This window comes from Mytilus edulis, chromosome 3, assembly GCF_963676685.1.
Source record: "Mytilus edulis chromosome 3, xbMytEdul2.2, whole genome shotgun sequence".
Lineage (NCBI taxonomy): Eukaryota > Metazoa > Mollusca > Bivalvia > Mytilida > Mytilidae > Mytilus > Mytilus edulis.
The window spans coordinates 20367689-20384149 of record NC_092346.1 but is presented as its reverse complement, the minus strand read 5'-3'; the positions used below and the strand labels follow the sequence as shown (position 1 = coordinate 20384149).

General features: G+C 31.5%; 1 protein-coding gene across 4 annotated transcripts in view; it reads right to left on the bottom strand.

The window, feature by feature from the left end:
- Nucleotides 1–16461, bottom strand: part of LOC139514180 (filamin-B-like) — a 60970-nt gene that overhangs the window by 21405 nt on the left and 23104 nt on the right. The window contains exons 14-27 of one of the 4 annotated variants that reach the window (XM_071302976.1): nucleotides 12595–12735; nucleotides 11469–11649; nucleotides 10993–11138; nucleotides 10206–10286; nucleotides 9404–9541; nucleotides 8563–8730; nucleotides 7930–8079; nucleotides 5893–5979; nucleotides 4676–4813; nucleotides 3108–3281; nucleotides 2618–2767; nucleotides 1808–2029; nucleotides 1193–1366; nucleotides 510–734 (exon numbers count right to left, since the gene is read on the bottom strand). In XM_071302976.1, the coding sequence (XP_071159077.1) occupies nucleotides 510–734; nucleotides 1193–1366; nucleotides 1808–2029; nucleotides 2618–2767; nucleotides 3108–3281; nucleotides 4676–4813; nucleotides 5893–5979; nucleotides 7930–8079; nucleotides 8563–8730; nucleotides 9404–9541; nucleotides 10206–10286; nucleotides 10993–11138; nucleotides 11469–11649; nucleotides 12595–12735 (2175 nt within the window). Of the gene's footprint in view, nucleotides 1–509; nucleotides 735–1192; nucleotides 1367–1807; nucleotides 2030–2617; nucleotides 2768–3107; nucleotides 3282–4675; nucleotides 4814–5892; nucleotides 5980–7929; nucleotides 8080–8562; nucleotides 8731–9403; nucleotides 9542–10205; nucleotides 10287–10992; nucleotides 11143–11468; nucleotides 11650–12594; nucleotides 12736–16461 lie in introns of all 4 variants that reach the window. The other 3 variants (XM_071302977.1, XM_071302979.1, XM_071302978.1) reach the window with 3 other exon arrangements.

The following is a 16461-nucleotide window of genomic DNA, read 5'->3' as shown; positions in this document are numbered from 1 at the left end:
ATACTTAAAAACTTTTTTACGATCTTTGCTGGTTTCATCTTTAATAATAAACCTGCAGAAAATGTCTTTAAAAAATCATTTATCTGTAATTTGAAAGAAAAGACTTGCTTCCAGTGCTGAATAACTTCAACTAGCCGACACAAATGACCAACCAGAAATGATCAAATAAATCCTAAAAACAGCTGCTGAAAAAAAATATTACCACCTGACTACTGAAAAACAACTATCTATATCAGTTCAATACCAATTTAGTCAGTGACGTCTGCTTTTAATCATTAGTCTGTGCTTTCAAATAATGTGAAAAACCTTCCCTGCAAAAAATGATTATTCAAAAAAGATTTGTTCAAACATATCTGATACATGCTTAAGATAACATACAGTTCTACTAGAAAAAAATACAAGTACAAAATCAACTTATCTATTAAACAGAATACATTAATTGATCAACTTTAAATATAACACAAAATATCAGATATTTTAATAAATAAAAACAAGGGATTCTCTTAAACCTATGATGGCAACTTCAAGATGTTCAGGATCCATATAAGGTAACAAGGACTGTAATAAGAACCACTGTGATTGGTGAATCATCATCAGGTGCTTCTCCATGGTAACATACACAGGATTATGGGAAGAACTCTGAACTAGAGAGGAAGACTGCTTAACCATAAGGGATGAGTTCCCGTCAATTTGAGAAAAGTTCCTATCAATGACTTCAACAGTAAATGGTGATCCTGTAAAACAAATACTTTGTATCAGTCATGTTTCATGTGTTTGATCAGATTCAGTAAACAGAAATTTATCAGTGGCATTCCAGGAAGAGTTATTTAACATAAAATTAAAATATAAATTGTAAAACAACCAAAACTTATAAACACAAAGCAATTAATTCAAAAGACAGAAAATGGTGGTCAAATATTTCACATTTTAAGATCACTATCAAAGATTGTTGAAAGAATCAAAGAATACAAATTACTTAAGAGATTGAAAACTGTTTTAATATTATTGAGTTCTACTATTACCCTATTCAGTTTGACACTGTGATTTTATAATGTCAATATTATGATTTTTTTTCTGTTCATCTTTGACAGTTGTGAATGGATTTCATCATATTTTTTATCAAAATATAGTTTTCTCAGAAGCAATCCAGCATCTTTTAAAATATTTTACATAAAATGTCAAATTGACCTACCAGGAACATTATCGCCATTGAATTTAGCATAAATCATGTGATCTTTTCCAATTTGTGGTGTAAATTCTGCTGCTAGCATGCCAATCTGTGTCTGGTGAATTGAAACTGGAATTGTCTCCCCTTCACATTCCACTATGACCTCTAATGCTCCTTCACCTGATTCACTCACATCAACTAAAATATAAGAGGAAACATTCAACTTTTTTTGAGGACAATATTATTTCAATATTTTTTTCATAGGAACTGTAAAATGTAAAAGTTAAAACTGATATTCTTTCTATAGAATAACTCAGTGAAGAAATGTTTTTAATAACACAAATATGTGCAGTCTCCAATGGCTAATATAGGTAAAAAAATTCCATAATGCTATTTAATTTTCTACAGGTATCACTATATCTCAATCTATATTTTATATCATAGTATCACATGTAACTGTAGTTTGAAAACTTTTTTCAACTTCTTAATGAATAGTAAATATTTCCAAAAAATACATTAACTATTTGTGCATTTAACATTCGCTGACCAACAACAGCAATATGAGATGCATACAATAATTTATGAATTTATAGAGAAATAACATACACTTTTACTTTAAAATATAAAATATAAACTCACAATTAAGTTTGTAAAGCTCTCTAACATAGCCATGACTTCTGATGGTGGCAACAACTTTGTCAGCATCATAGACTTTGACGATTTGAGGAAATCCCTGAGCTACATGACGTCCAAGGTATATTGTTGCTAAGTGATCCCCTATTTCTGTAGGACACCATTCTAAACTATACATTCCTGGACTGTTCTCACGGACCCTTGCATCATATTCTTTTCCAGATGGACCTAAAATATATTTTTATGTAAAATAATAAATTGAGACTGTAAGTTACAAATAATTTTTCAAATAAAAATTATCTCCCCTGTCATCTCGATAAGTCCTCTGGTAGTCTTTCTGGTAGTATTTCTGTTCTGTATGGACTTTAATGTTGGCAATAAGTTAATTAATTTATATAAGATTCCGTAATGAAATATAATTTTATCAGATGTTGTAATATGTTGCTGACAACATCCATTTGTAGAGGAAACCAATAAAATTAACCATAATTGTATTCTAAACTGTGCAGAATTCTCAAAAACCTACAACATTTTGACTATAATTCAAAAATATTTACAGGACAAATAACAACTGCTATTTAAAAACAAGATTTTCATTTTGTTTTTTCTTTATTTGGTATGCTATCACAGAAGTTTATACAGCATATTTCTAGGTTGGTTGACTATCTTATATTTTTCATTGAATGTAAATTGTCATATTCAAGTATTACACCGTGTTCAGAATGAGATTAAATCCCTTCCTTAAGAGCTTGTTTTGCCCATTTACTCCAATTCATCTTTAGTTTACGAAATGAACCTCTAACATAGTAGTCCTACCTCTTATATCCGCTGAAACTTCCTCCACCAGGCCACTTGTTCCTTCAAGGGTAAATCCACAGTCTTTATAACATGCTACAAACTGAGTCTGCTTAAATTGTTTCAAAACAAAGTCAGTTTCATCTGTACATTCTATCCAAAATGGACTACCTTAAATATACAAGTAAATTATGCATTATGTTATATAGTATTAGTCTTTAAAGTTTTCATAGTCTTTAATACAACTATGTTAGAATACCATAACACGGACTATTAATATCTTAAACTTGCAAAATTAGGCTCATGGGTGAATAATTCCAGCTTGAATCATCAAGATTCAATAATAGTATTCTTTCAACCAGAAATATTTTGAGAAGTTACTAGCTGGGCCAAGATATTTTCCTAGAATCCAGTGCTTGATAATCAGCATCATTAGTCTTATTTTTCTAAGTCCCTTTTTCTGTAGTAATCTTTTATCACGAAAAATCAAGTGACACTATCTAACATATACCTGGCACATATTCCTCATTGAAGGTAAGGTGGACACGATGTCTGACTGACAACTCTGGGGTGAAGGTTATATCATACATTCCATCCTCTTTTGTTATCAGGTTATGGTCAACAGTGGTGCCATCTGCCAGAATTATTACTTGCAACATTCCTTCACCTGCCTTACTTGCATCCACTATTCAAATATATCCAAAGTAAAAATAAAAATATTTCTGTTTTATATTTTTTGTAACATTTAACCCTTAGACTGCTGCATTGATTTCTATTGTACTTTTGTGTAATGCTGAGTAAAATTTTAATCACTGATGAAATAAACATGTTCACTTACAATTGCTGTATCTTTGTAAATATTGAATATTCATCAATAAAAGTTTATAAAAAAGTATTGTTAGATTCTGTATTTTTAATTTATTTTATTTTTGTGTGAGTCTCTGGTCATGTTTTACCTGTACAGGTGCGAAAATAGGTAAACAAAGGTAAACTTATTTTTTCATGTTTTATTAAACGATCCATCAATGTAAAAGTATCCATGACTTCAGAATTGAACCAATATAGTTTAAAATCTCTTTTAAGAACTAAGTTCCATTGTGATTATCAAAAAATAAAAGTTTCTTCTCAGACCAACGGCCTTTTTTATGCAAATATTTTCCGGTATTTTCCTCCAACTTTCACTGCGCCGACTTTTACTTCCATGTACAAATATATTTACACGACAAGTTCATTTTTAAAGCTTTCATCAATATATAATCTTGACAAACTTAAAGTTCGGGTCTATCGATGTTAGTCAATATTGATTCACATTTGAAAGGCGAAATGATAAACATCACAAATCCTGTTTCATGTCATCCATTTTGAACAATGTCTGGGAATCCCCGTAATTCTCGCTTTAAAAGTCTTCTGTTTGCAGTTTTGATAGAATACTTCCATTTCTGTCTATTATATCTTCGGTTCTCGTCCAAATCCTTTTAATCGTACGCCGCTGTTAAATCGTTATCATTGAAATACTTCTGAACGTGTTGGCCATTTCTCCAAACAATGTCCGCCATTTTGTCACTTTTTTCATCAAAAATTTTCACTTTCGGTTTATCGCTTATACCTGATTAAAAGTCAAGAGACACTCGAAAGAACGCAGATTTTAAGCCAATCAGAATCCATACAAGTCGAAACTGCCGCAATCTCATGAATATTGACTCCGCCCATTCCATGGTAACTGTGTAAACAAACGAGTACGGAAAACGACTATAGTCGCGAGTAGCAGTAGCGGACTGTCTTATCGGAACGACAATAGTCGCGCGTAGCAGTCTAAGGGTTAATATGTATTTTTTTCTGTTTTCTTTATCACGATGTTTCCATATAAGAAATTTTCATTCTCAGAAGAATAAACATTGTTTCTTAATAAGCAGTTACAAATTTACACGGAATAACAAATAAATTAATTGACCAGTTGCAAAAATTGGTTTAAATATGAATGGCTTTTACAGGAAACCATTATGTGAAGTCTACAATAAGCTAACCTAATCAAGGATTAAAATTTAAGAGAAAACTATTTCTTTTTTCCACTTTACATACCGTGTAAGGTGCATTCCTCTTTAGTAAAACATCTATCCACTAATGTCACCTCCACTTCTGAAGGGCCAAATGTTTTAAATGTGTATGGACTTTCCATTATATGATGATCCCCAACTTTCAAGTCTATTTGGTATTCACCTAAAATATGTATATATATTATTTATGATGAATATTAACACTACAAGATTTCATCTTGGTGGTGGAAAATTAAAACAAAACTTGTGGAAATAAATTGTGAATAAACTTGATGAAGAATAGCAATAAAAGGGCTGTTCCTTTGCTTTAAGAGGGTTTTTTTTTCTGTGCTTGTACTCAGCATCCGAATACATTTGGATGCAAGTCCAGGGACTAGTCATTTTTAGCTATGGGGAGTCAAACAGTAAGAAAAAGTATTTATTACAACACTATAAATTATTTTAGTCTCCATAAACCAATAGAGCAATGAAATGACATTTAATTCAGATTATTATTTAACTTTTGCATAAAATGATGATGTGTATTTAGTTAATATATAAAATGTTTCAATCTTGATGCATCTTTGGACTCACAAATGGTGAGCCAGACAGATTTTTAGCAGTCCAGGTCGTATGGAATCGTCTGAGTGAGAACCCTGTGTATGATTATGTGTCATAGATGAATACCCAACATACTTTCTTTTTCGATTATTTAGTTATCATTAATTTAAAGTTTGAATGTGATGACAAACAAATTGAAAAAATGCAATCAACTAATACAAGTTTATCTCTTGCACGTTAAAGACACCCTTGTAGATTTGGAAAAAGAGCAGGCTAATGCCGCTACAAGGCAGAACTCGCATCCACAAAGTGGAGAGGGATTGATATAAGTTGCAAAACTTGTTTCCCAATCCACTATAAATAAATATGTTTATACTAAACTACAAGTTTGAATGAAGCTTTGGAACAACTTACCATAGAGTTATGATCTACTCAAAGATGTGTTCTATCAAAAAATAGTACATAGCATTAAGTGGTTTGCTGAGAAAAACTAAAATCTAATGATAAAATAAATCAAAACAAAATCAGAACAAACTTGTTTTTCACACAAGGAAATATGGCTAGACATAGTTTTAAGGCACATGTCTATTGTTTAAGACCATAAATTGACCTCTTTATTACCCAGAAAAACATAGGAGGGGGGACATAAACAAAAGGTTTTGAGTTAGTAATACTAAAGCTTAAAGCAAGAAATAACCTTACCAACTTCCCTTGGTTCAAATTCTACCAGCAGTTCCTTCTCTGAATTGTCATGTGATGTTTTCACTAACAACTTCTTCCCAGAGGGACCTATAATAAATTTTAAAAAACTGCAGAAGTTAGTTTCAGTTCTTATTTATCATACAAGTTATCTTCTTCTACTATGATCTATTCAAAATTTCTTAAATTTGACACTATTAAGGTCCAGTCACTGTCAAATCAACTTGCAGTGCATTAAATATTTATAAACCAGTTTTCAGTTCCCTACACATCAAAATTGTAATTTCACCAAATGTATTAAGCAATGAACAATCTAAAGTCTTAAAAATTTGATTTTCATTATTTTATTGAAATCTTATTAAACAGTACTGTGGATTCATTTTTTTTGTGGGTACCAATTTTTCGTGGATTGCTGAAAACTTACATATTCGTTGATATCTGATTTCGTGGTTTTGCCAATCTCTGTATACAAAGCTTATTGAAAAGATGCTATTCCTGAACATTTGAATTCGTGGTTGACCTAGCCTGTATCCACGAAATCCACGAAAAATTGGTATCCAACAAATAATAATGAATCCACAGTATATGACAAATGTATTTTAATGTTAATCATGTACTCACCATCATAAGTTATCTATTTCATCCTTCAAACATCTGGCATGCCTATCTTCCCAAGCTACTTCATGCAAAAATTCACCAAATCAAAGCAAAACGTTTAATATCGGCAAAAGACATACTAATTCTAGCAATTCTTGAGCATCAAATCTCAAAATAACATGCATCTACTACCCAAAATTCATGCTTTTAAAATAAATTTCTTTATAATATAAAATTTTACTACTGGAATAACAAGATAAACAAATATGATAACTCCACCAACAGTACTTATGAATCTAAAAGTTCAATAGAAGGAAATATTTAAAAAATATATATATAATAAACAAATAAACAATTATACAAAGTATCTGGCTAGCACTAGGGACACACAAATGGACATAAAAAGTTAAAAACTGCATACCTAGCAAAGCTTGAAAAAGAGGTCTGTGAAAATTTATCAATGATCACTTTTTAAGTTATAGTTTTGTTATTTTATTGTCAGTTATTTTTTGTGAAAACAATGGTTTGATAATTTAATTATTTTGTCAAATCAGAAAGCTTACACATTTTATGTTGATAGCAAAAACACATCTTAATAGTAAAAACTATTTTACAAAATAATAACAATCAATTAAAGGATAAATTAAAAACCAACATTTTTTTCATTTTTTCAGAGTAAAAGTAAAACACAAGATAAACTATCTAAAGTTGGCAAACAGAGGTTACTGAGAGAAAGTCAACCAAAAGCTTCAATTTAGCTTAAAGATTTTGGAAATTATTGTATTTTCATACAGTAAGAATTTCTGTTCATTCATTATAGGTATGCAATTAATAACCTTTTCATAAACTACTTCAATAAATCTGTTTATTGTTGTCATGCCACATACACCCATGCTGAAAAATCTGAAAATCTAAAAAAAATAATTGTTAATAAAATGCAATACCTGAAACAAGCAGCTTTGTAAAAAGTATTAGTAAAATTTGAATATCAATATATGTTTTTACAAACACTGAGTTAATATGGTCTTAATCAATATACATGGGGTAGATTAATAGGGGATATATACTACAAACACAAAATAAGATATCCCTTCTTTTGTAATTGAAGGTCCGACAATAGTGTAACCTGGATCTGTTCATTTCCATACTTACCGTATATAGGATGAGTAAAATCTATTTTGATTAGTAACTATACTTTGCTCTTATACTTAACAGTGTACCATATTAAACAAAATGTGCATGTCCTTAATTTCCAAATAATCATTTCAAACAAAGAATTCAATGGTTTCTCATTTCCATGGTATATTGTAGATCTATCATGACTTTTCATTCCAAAATTGCCAAATATCCTCAACATCTAGGATTACTTATAATAATGCTGCCGTTCTGGACTAGAAACCATGTTGGTTTTGTTTCTTACTTATTTCCCAGCAGACTACTTACTGTATATCTGAACATCAACTGCGGCTTCTAAGGATCCTACACCTTCTGACTGTATGGTAAAGGTTGAGGCTTTGTCTGTTGGTAACACACTCTTCAGTCCTCTGACAAGGGCACCAGTCACATCTAATGCCATGCAGGTAAAAGGGGAATCTGGATTTTGAAATATAAAAAGGGGAGATAATTCACAAATGAACAAGATTTTTTATTCTTATTTGATAGCCTCACGACTTAAATCATATTAATCGTCCAAAAAATTGTGGTAATAGCTTGTTTTAGATGAAATACTTTTCATTAGGGAATATTATGCAGTAGAAATGACTCAAATAATTTTACTTGTATAGAAAATATAAAAATTCAATAATTCAAAATAATTTGAACATACATAACTCTCAAAATTTTAAATTGTGATACTTTTAGATTATCTATAGTTCTGAAAAGAACAAAAGTTTCCGGAATACAAATTCATCAAAGTCAGGTTATTAAAAAAGACCAAAGATATCACACTATCCTTCTACCAGATGAATAAAAACTCTTTTCAGTCATATGCATTATCACAACAAAGGGGCAAAAAAGGAAAATTGATGATTATGGAAATAGCAATAAAATTAACTATTGTCTTTTTCAAAAACATACCTGGTAATGGTTCCCTGTTGAAATTTATATCCACATACTGTTTCCCTGCCTGCTCTGGTATAAATGCTATTTTATAAACTCCAGCATTTTCCATTTCCACCGTGTTAGGAAGGTTTCCATTGTTAACCATAATTTCTAACTGGCCTTCTCCTGCACTGGTTACATCAACTTTGAATAGAAAATGTTAACATATCCTAAATATTTCACCATGGCTTATTTCAGAGTATGTATACATTAACCTACATTAGCATTCTTCATATCTCCTGTTCTTTCATTTTTTAGTACTGGTAACATTGCTTGGTTATTTTTGTCATAATTTATTATAATTTTGGATGCAGGATAACTTTTTTTCACGATTATTTAATTTTGCAGTTTTGCTCAAAACTGCAGATAAGTGAATAGAAAGTTTGTATCTAGTTAAGCATTTTAAAGAAATTAACAACAAGAATGTGTCCCAAGTACACAGATCATCCACACTATCATTTTCTATGTTCAGTGGACCATGAAAATGGGATAAAATCTCTAATTTGGCATTAAAATCAGAAAGATCTTATCATAGGGAACATGTTTACTTAGTTTCAAGTTGATTGGACTTCAACTTCATCCAAAACTACATAAACTTTAACCTGAAGTGGGACAGACGAACGGAAGAAGGAACGAAACCAACGAACGAACGAATGGACGCACAGACCAGAAAACATAATACCCATAAATCGGGCATAAAAATTGGTATTCCATAAATTATAATGAATCCACTATGGATCAGATGCTTCACTTGGATCAGATGCTGTTTCTTTCCAATATTATAAAAACTTTGATCATAAACCTTGTATTATCTTACTTGTAAAATCTACTGATTTCCCAACAAGTGTATCACCAAACCTTGATACCCTGATGGCATGTGTATCGTATGCCTTAGCTGTAAACGGACTGCCTTCAATCTCACTATCACCATACTTTATCTCAATTCTGTGATCACCTAAAGTTACAAGAATATCTATTTTAAAACTTGTAAGGTTACATAGTAGAAACTGTAAAATTATCAAGGTGACTTTCTTTTCTTTAAATAATTTAAATAACTTGAACAATTTCCATTTTTTAAAGTGAACTGAAATTTCTTGTTACTGGAATATAAAACTTTAAATTTGTTGTAGAAACTATAAGAGGGATTATATTGCCTACAATGCTAGCAACTGTTCATCATAAAAAGAAAGCAACAACTTTATGACATTCTTTCACGGCTTATATCCAAATTCTATTTGTTTTTCATATACATGTATATGCAAGCATGCTCCGAAACAATCATAGATGGTAAAGAGTTCCCATTTCTCTAAACAAATTGAATGAAAATTACTATCAATTTTAAAACATTTTAAAGCATATGTTGCATTTTGGCATCCTCAAGAAGCACTCATAAGCTTAGCATGCTTAATTAAGTACATTATCTGATTATGCTTAAGTACATTATCTGATTATTTAAAAAAAAAAAAAAGTAGAACCCTAGGCTACTTCCAAGAGTTCTTTTTCCAAGAAGCCATTCTTAACAGTCCATCTGATACAAAACAGATGTATTGGCAAAAATTGCACCTTGGGAAGAGCTACTCTTGCATGAAACCTCACAAAATTGTCTCAAGACTACCTACCAACTTCTGTAGGGATGTATTCTACAATATGTCCCTCTTTTGTCCTTCTGATGTTGTATGGCACTGTTCTTTTACTTGGTGCTGAAAAGAATAAATTTTATCTTAGTTTATAACAAAGCATAGTCCAAAAACAAAATCATTTTGCAAATTTATCTATACATGATGTTAAAACACACGGTTAGTTTGTGCAATTAGCTAAACTAATAGTGCAATGTTATAAAAACAAAATAATAACTGAATAAAACACATTATTGTCTTTCATTTCATTTATTCAAAACAGTTTACAATACTTTTTTACATATAATATCCTTTTTCAGTTTAAATAACACTGAATAATTGATGTTTGTCGGTTTCAGCACAAGAAAGGATGAAGAATAATTACTTGATATTTTTGAGAAATTGGGATAGACAATTGCAAGGCAATAAGCAAAGACAGGGGACATTCAGGGGTAGTAACTCACAAAAAAAAAATAACAGATGGACATATTTTCTTCCCATAAGGTTTAATTTCTGTAGGATAAAAAATAAACTTCAAGGGTATGAGGCAAGAATAGAAGACTTTTTGAGGAACCAATGCTGACTGTAAACATTTCATAAAAAGATCAAAAAAAAAAAAAAGGTAATGGCCGAAGCAAAAAAGGTCTTAGAAGATTAACAAAAACTATCAACCTTTTTCATGATTGAAGATTGTATAAATAATTTGGTATTTCAAGAAACTTGTTTTTGTTAAAAAAAGTATAACATGATAAATGCATGGTTTCACATTTTTATCTTTCCACCATTTTACCTGATATTTTTAAATGCAAAAAAGATTGATTTATCTCCCCTTTGTTATTGATATTAAAGCTAGCTTTTTTATTTGTGTGACATAAATATAATCCATCTCCTGTGACATTGAAACTCTTTGGGTCTATCACTGCTACTGTCCATGGACTTCCTGAAATAGAACAATCAACATGTTTTATAAAACTAATAAAAAAAACAATGAAACAAAATTAAAATGAGGAGTCACTATTTTGTTTTAAATTTAAACAAATCATGAATTTCAATTTATTATCATAATTACATTTGACAACTTGCTGAGCTTTGTTAAGTCTTTTCCAATTGCTTTTTTCTTAACGTTTGAACCATTTATTGAAGAAGAAAAAAATGTAAAGAAAAAGTTATTACATGTACTAAAATTAATTAGGAGACACAAAAGTCTTTACCGGGTATTTATTGACACATTTGTTATTCTGTTAGGTTTCTATCAATGCTTATAACTTGCCTATAACTTCTTTTTTATTAAACTTCATCTCTACTAAATGAGGTTTTGGACCTTCTGGTATAAATGATGCTTCAAAATATTTGTCCTCATGTTCATTGAGGGTCTGTACTTGACAAGGTATAGTCCCACTATTGATCATTATTTCTATGTTTCCTGGTCCAGCCTTTTCAGCATTTACTGCAATCAAAACATTAAAACCATATAAAGGAACTGTTAACACAGGCACATATGTTGCTATTAAGGAACTGTTTATCCAGGCACATGTGTTGCTATTAAGGAACTGTTTATCCAGGCACATGTGTTGCTATTAAGGAACTGTTAACACAGGCATATGTGTTGCTATTGAGGAACTGTTAACATAGACACATGTGTTGCTATTGATAAGGAACTGTTAACACAGGCACATATACTGCTATCAATTAACTGTTAACATAGACACATGTGTTGTTATTAAAGAACAAATAATAGCAATGCAAATGCTGCCAACACTACACACATGTCTAGAATTGAGACAAAAATTGTGTTAAAAATCTATTAAAAAACAAGAATGTGTCCCAAGTACATGGATGCCCCACTCACACTATCATTTTGTATGTTCAGTGAACCATGAGATTGGGGCAAAAACTCTAATTTGGCATTAAAATTAGAAAAATCATATCATAGGGAACATGTGTACTAAGTTTCAAGTTGATTGAACTTCCAACTTCATCAAAAACTACCTTGACCAAAAACTTTAACCTGAAGCGGGACAGAACGAACCAACGGACGAACGAACGAACAGATGGACGAACGGACCCACAGACCAGAAAACATAATGTCCCTCTACTATCGTAGGTGGGGCATAAAAAATCTTAAATGTTGGACATTACTATTATATGGCAATTCAGATCAATATAGAGTCATTTTGTCAAGACAACCATTTGGACCTTCCTTCTTGTATGTCGATGATTATTTTAATCAACAAAGGGGGTTTAAAATGATAAATTTCTGAAACTCTTCCTAAATACATTAAATATACAGTGTTTCTTATGATTTATTCTAATCTAAAAACAAGAATGTGTTAATCATATGAAACTGTTAAATATTTTTTACATCTTTTTTGAGTTATGGAAACAAACTTACTATTGAATTTAACTGGATTTCCATACATACACACAGAAGGCACATTTGAAACAATAATACCATCAGAACTGTACACTTTAGCTTTAAATGGTCCACTTTGAATTGGATGACCACCATGAAAAACATCAATTTTATGTTCACCTAAAGAAAAAAAAGTGAAAATACATATTTTATTAAAAACAAATAAAAAGAATACCCTAAAATAAAGCTTATCTGGCTACCTTTGCAATAGCAAAATGTAGAATGCGTCTATGAACCAGAGATATCCTTGCTTGTTTTATATGCATGAGTCAACTTCCACACACAGATGGAGGATTCATTTAGGTAAGACTGTTTTGTGATTAAAATCATTGTGTAAAAGATTCATGACATTTGACTGAGGCAAACTAAAGTTTTGATAACAGGAATACAGATTTAGCATTATTTTATAAAGGGGCATAACTCAAAAACGGTAAAAGTGACCCCCCCCCCCCCCCCCAAAAAAAAAAAAAAAACAACAACTCAATTTTCAAGTTGATCTGTTTTTTGTGGTAAGAAGCATTTTGTAAAAGTTTCATAACATTTGGTTTAGGCAAACTAAAGTTAAAGAGCGGAAACGGCAGATTAAGAAAAAGATACATTTTGAAAAGGGGCATAACTCAAGTACAGAATAAGTGTACCACCCAATTTCAATCTTGATCTGTGTTTTGTGGAAATAAGCATTGTGTATAAGTTATATAACTTTATGCCTAAAGGTCAGATGATTCATGCTCTACTGACATGTACACCATACAATCCTTTCATACAATAGTTGTCCTATTGCTTATAGTACTTCAAAAACAGACAAAACCACAAACAAGAGGCTGTCACAACGACAGCAAACCGGATTTATTAACATTTATTTGTATCCTGCCAATATCACAAGAACCATAACTGATGAACGGTGAAAGTGAAAATCGTCAATATCAAATTTGACCTCCATTTTGTCATCAGTATCAACATATTAAAATTTGAAAAGCTTCGGTTGAATGGTTCATGAGTAAATGCACGGACACGACTGGAAAAGCCATTTTTCAATCTTTCAAGAACCATAACATCTGAACGGTAAAAGTCAAAATCGTCATTATTGAACTTGACCTCAATTTTGTGATCAGTAACAACATATTAAAATTTGGGAAGCTTTGGTTGAACAGTTCATGCATAAATGCACGGACACGACTAGAAATGCCATTTTTCAATCTTTCAAGAACCATAACTCCTGAACGGTGAAAGTCAAAATCGTCATTATTAAACTTGACCTCCATTTTGTCATCAGTAACAACATATTAAAATTTGGAAAGCTTTGGTTGAACAGTTCATGGGTAAATGCACGGACACGACTGGAAATGCCATTTTTCAATCTTTCAAGAACCATAACTCCTGAATGGTAAAAGTCAAAATCATCATTATTTAACTTGACCTTCATTTTGTTGTCTGTAACAACATATTAAAATTTGAAAATCTTTGGTTGAACGGTTCATGAGTAAATGCACGGACACGACTGGAAATGCCATTTTTCAATCTTTCAAGAACCATAACTCCTGAATGGTAAAAGTCAAAATCGTCATTACTTGACCTTCATTTTGTTGTCTGTAACAACATATTAAAATTTGAAAATCTTTGGTTGAACGGTTCATGAGTAAATGCATGGACAACATTTGGTTGCCGACCGCCCGCCCGACCGCCGTACATCCCCAAATCAATAACCGACTTTTTTGTCACAAAAATCTGGTTAAAAACTTAACATTGCCCAATGAACCATGAAAATGAGGTCAAAGTCAGATGATACCTATCAGACTGTCATGTACCTAATCTCACAAATTAAACCTTGATCAATGATCAATAAAATGAGATCGAGGTCAGGTGAACACTGTCTTACAGAAAATATAATAGTTGTTGCAAGGAACCCATATCCCAATTCCCAAAATATGGCTATCCTTATACTCATGATAAGTGAGAAATTTCCAAGAAAAATATCTTATTATTTTTTTAAACAGTCGTTGGACCATGAAAAAGAGGTCACGAGCATTGGATATATAACAGATGGAAACTTTGTAACATAAGGTATCGGCATACAAAACTGCATACAAGATATGAAGCCTTCAGGTCTTCTACAATCAGAAATAGAAAGCTTTATACAAATAGTTTATGCAAAAAGGAATTACTATGTCTCACATACTGTGACTTTCATCGCAGGCGAGACAACAATACCAAATACTTTGCATAAGGGAGAAAAAAATGAAATTTGCAAATATTTTTAAACCAATCTGAGCAATACAATGCACAACAACTAAAATATCTACAAACCATCTGTCTACAAATGAATGTCATCAGAATAATATTCCACACAAATTAAAAGTCCTATCACATTACAATAAATACCCTCCCCATCGGTTGCATGATCCAACATCTGAAGAACCTCATAAGCTGAAGTGGAAAATGACAATGACTCTCTAGGATATAGGCTTTGTATGTGAGGATTCCTGTATTCAATGAGACTGTCACAGAAATATCTAGGTTGTACCACTGCCATATTGACCTGATCTTATCCTTCCCCTTATCAATCCAAATAACAAACTGTTTATGTGTTCAAATGTGAGTTCTTTGTTTGAATGAGTAAATGTTCAGAGGGTGAACTTGATTAACCTTGAAGTCACACTCCAGTGATTATACCTGTCAACACAATCTTGAATGATTGAAAGCTCACATAGGCCAGTTAACTCTGAATGTGCCTTCCAGGCATTTCTTCAATGACTCCTTTCAGCTATTCACAGTGTACAGTAAGTTTACAAATTTGTATTAACATGAACATTTTCAGTTAGAACCAAAACTGGATGATATATTTGAACAGATTTTTTTTTTATCTATTCTGAATATGCCAGTAAACTCCAATTTGAGTTCAATACCATCAAAACACATAGTGCCACCAGTAATGTGACTTCATTTCAAATACATTTTTGTATTATTACTTGTAATCTGACTTGTATTTGCCTTAATCTGGACCATGAATGAAAAGTTAACCACATTAAATCAATCAGAGTGACCCTATTCCTTTTCTTGAAACAACTTCTTAGTTTATTACAAAACTTTTTAAAGATTTTAAAACTAGAGGCTCTAAAGAGCCTGTGTCGCTCACCTTGGTATATGTGAATATTAAACAAAGGAAGCGGATGGATTCATGACAAAATTATGTTTTGGTGATGGTGATGTGTTTGTACATCTTACTTTACTGAACATTCTTGCTGCTAACAATTATCTCTATCTATAATGATCTTGGCCCAGTAGTTTCTGTGGAAAATGTTAGTAAAAATTAAATTTTTTTATGAAAACATTATTGCTGTTTACAGTTTATCTCTATCTATAATAATATTCAAGATAATAACCATAAACTGCAAAATTTCCTTCAAATTACCAATTCAGGGGCAGCAACCCAACAACAGGTTGTCTGATTTATCTGAAAATTTCAGGGCAGATATATCTTGACCTGATAAATAATTTTATCCCATGTCAGATTTGCTCTAAATGCTTTGGTTTTTGAGTTATAAGCCAAAAACTGCATTTTACCCCTATGTTCTATTTTTAGTCGTGGCGGCCATCTTCGTTGGATGGCCAGGTCAACAGACACATTTTTAAAACTAGATACCCCAAAGATTATTGTGGCCAAGTTCGGATTAATTTGGCCCAGTAGTTTCAGAGGAGAAGATTTTTGTAAAGGATTACCAAGATTTACGAAAAAATGGTTAAAAATTGACTATAAAGGGCAATAACTCCTAAAGGGGTCAACTGACCATTTCGGTCATGCAGACTTATTTGTAAATCTTACTTTGCTGAACATTATTGCTGTTTACA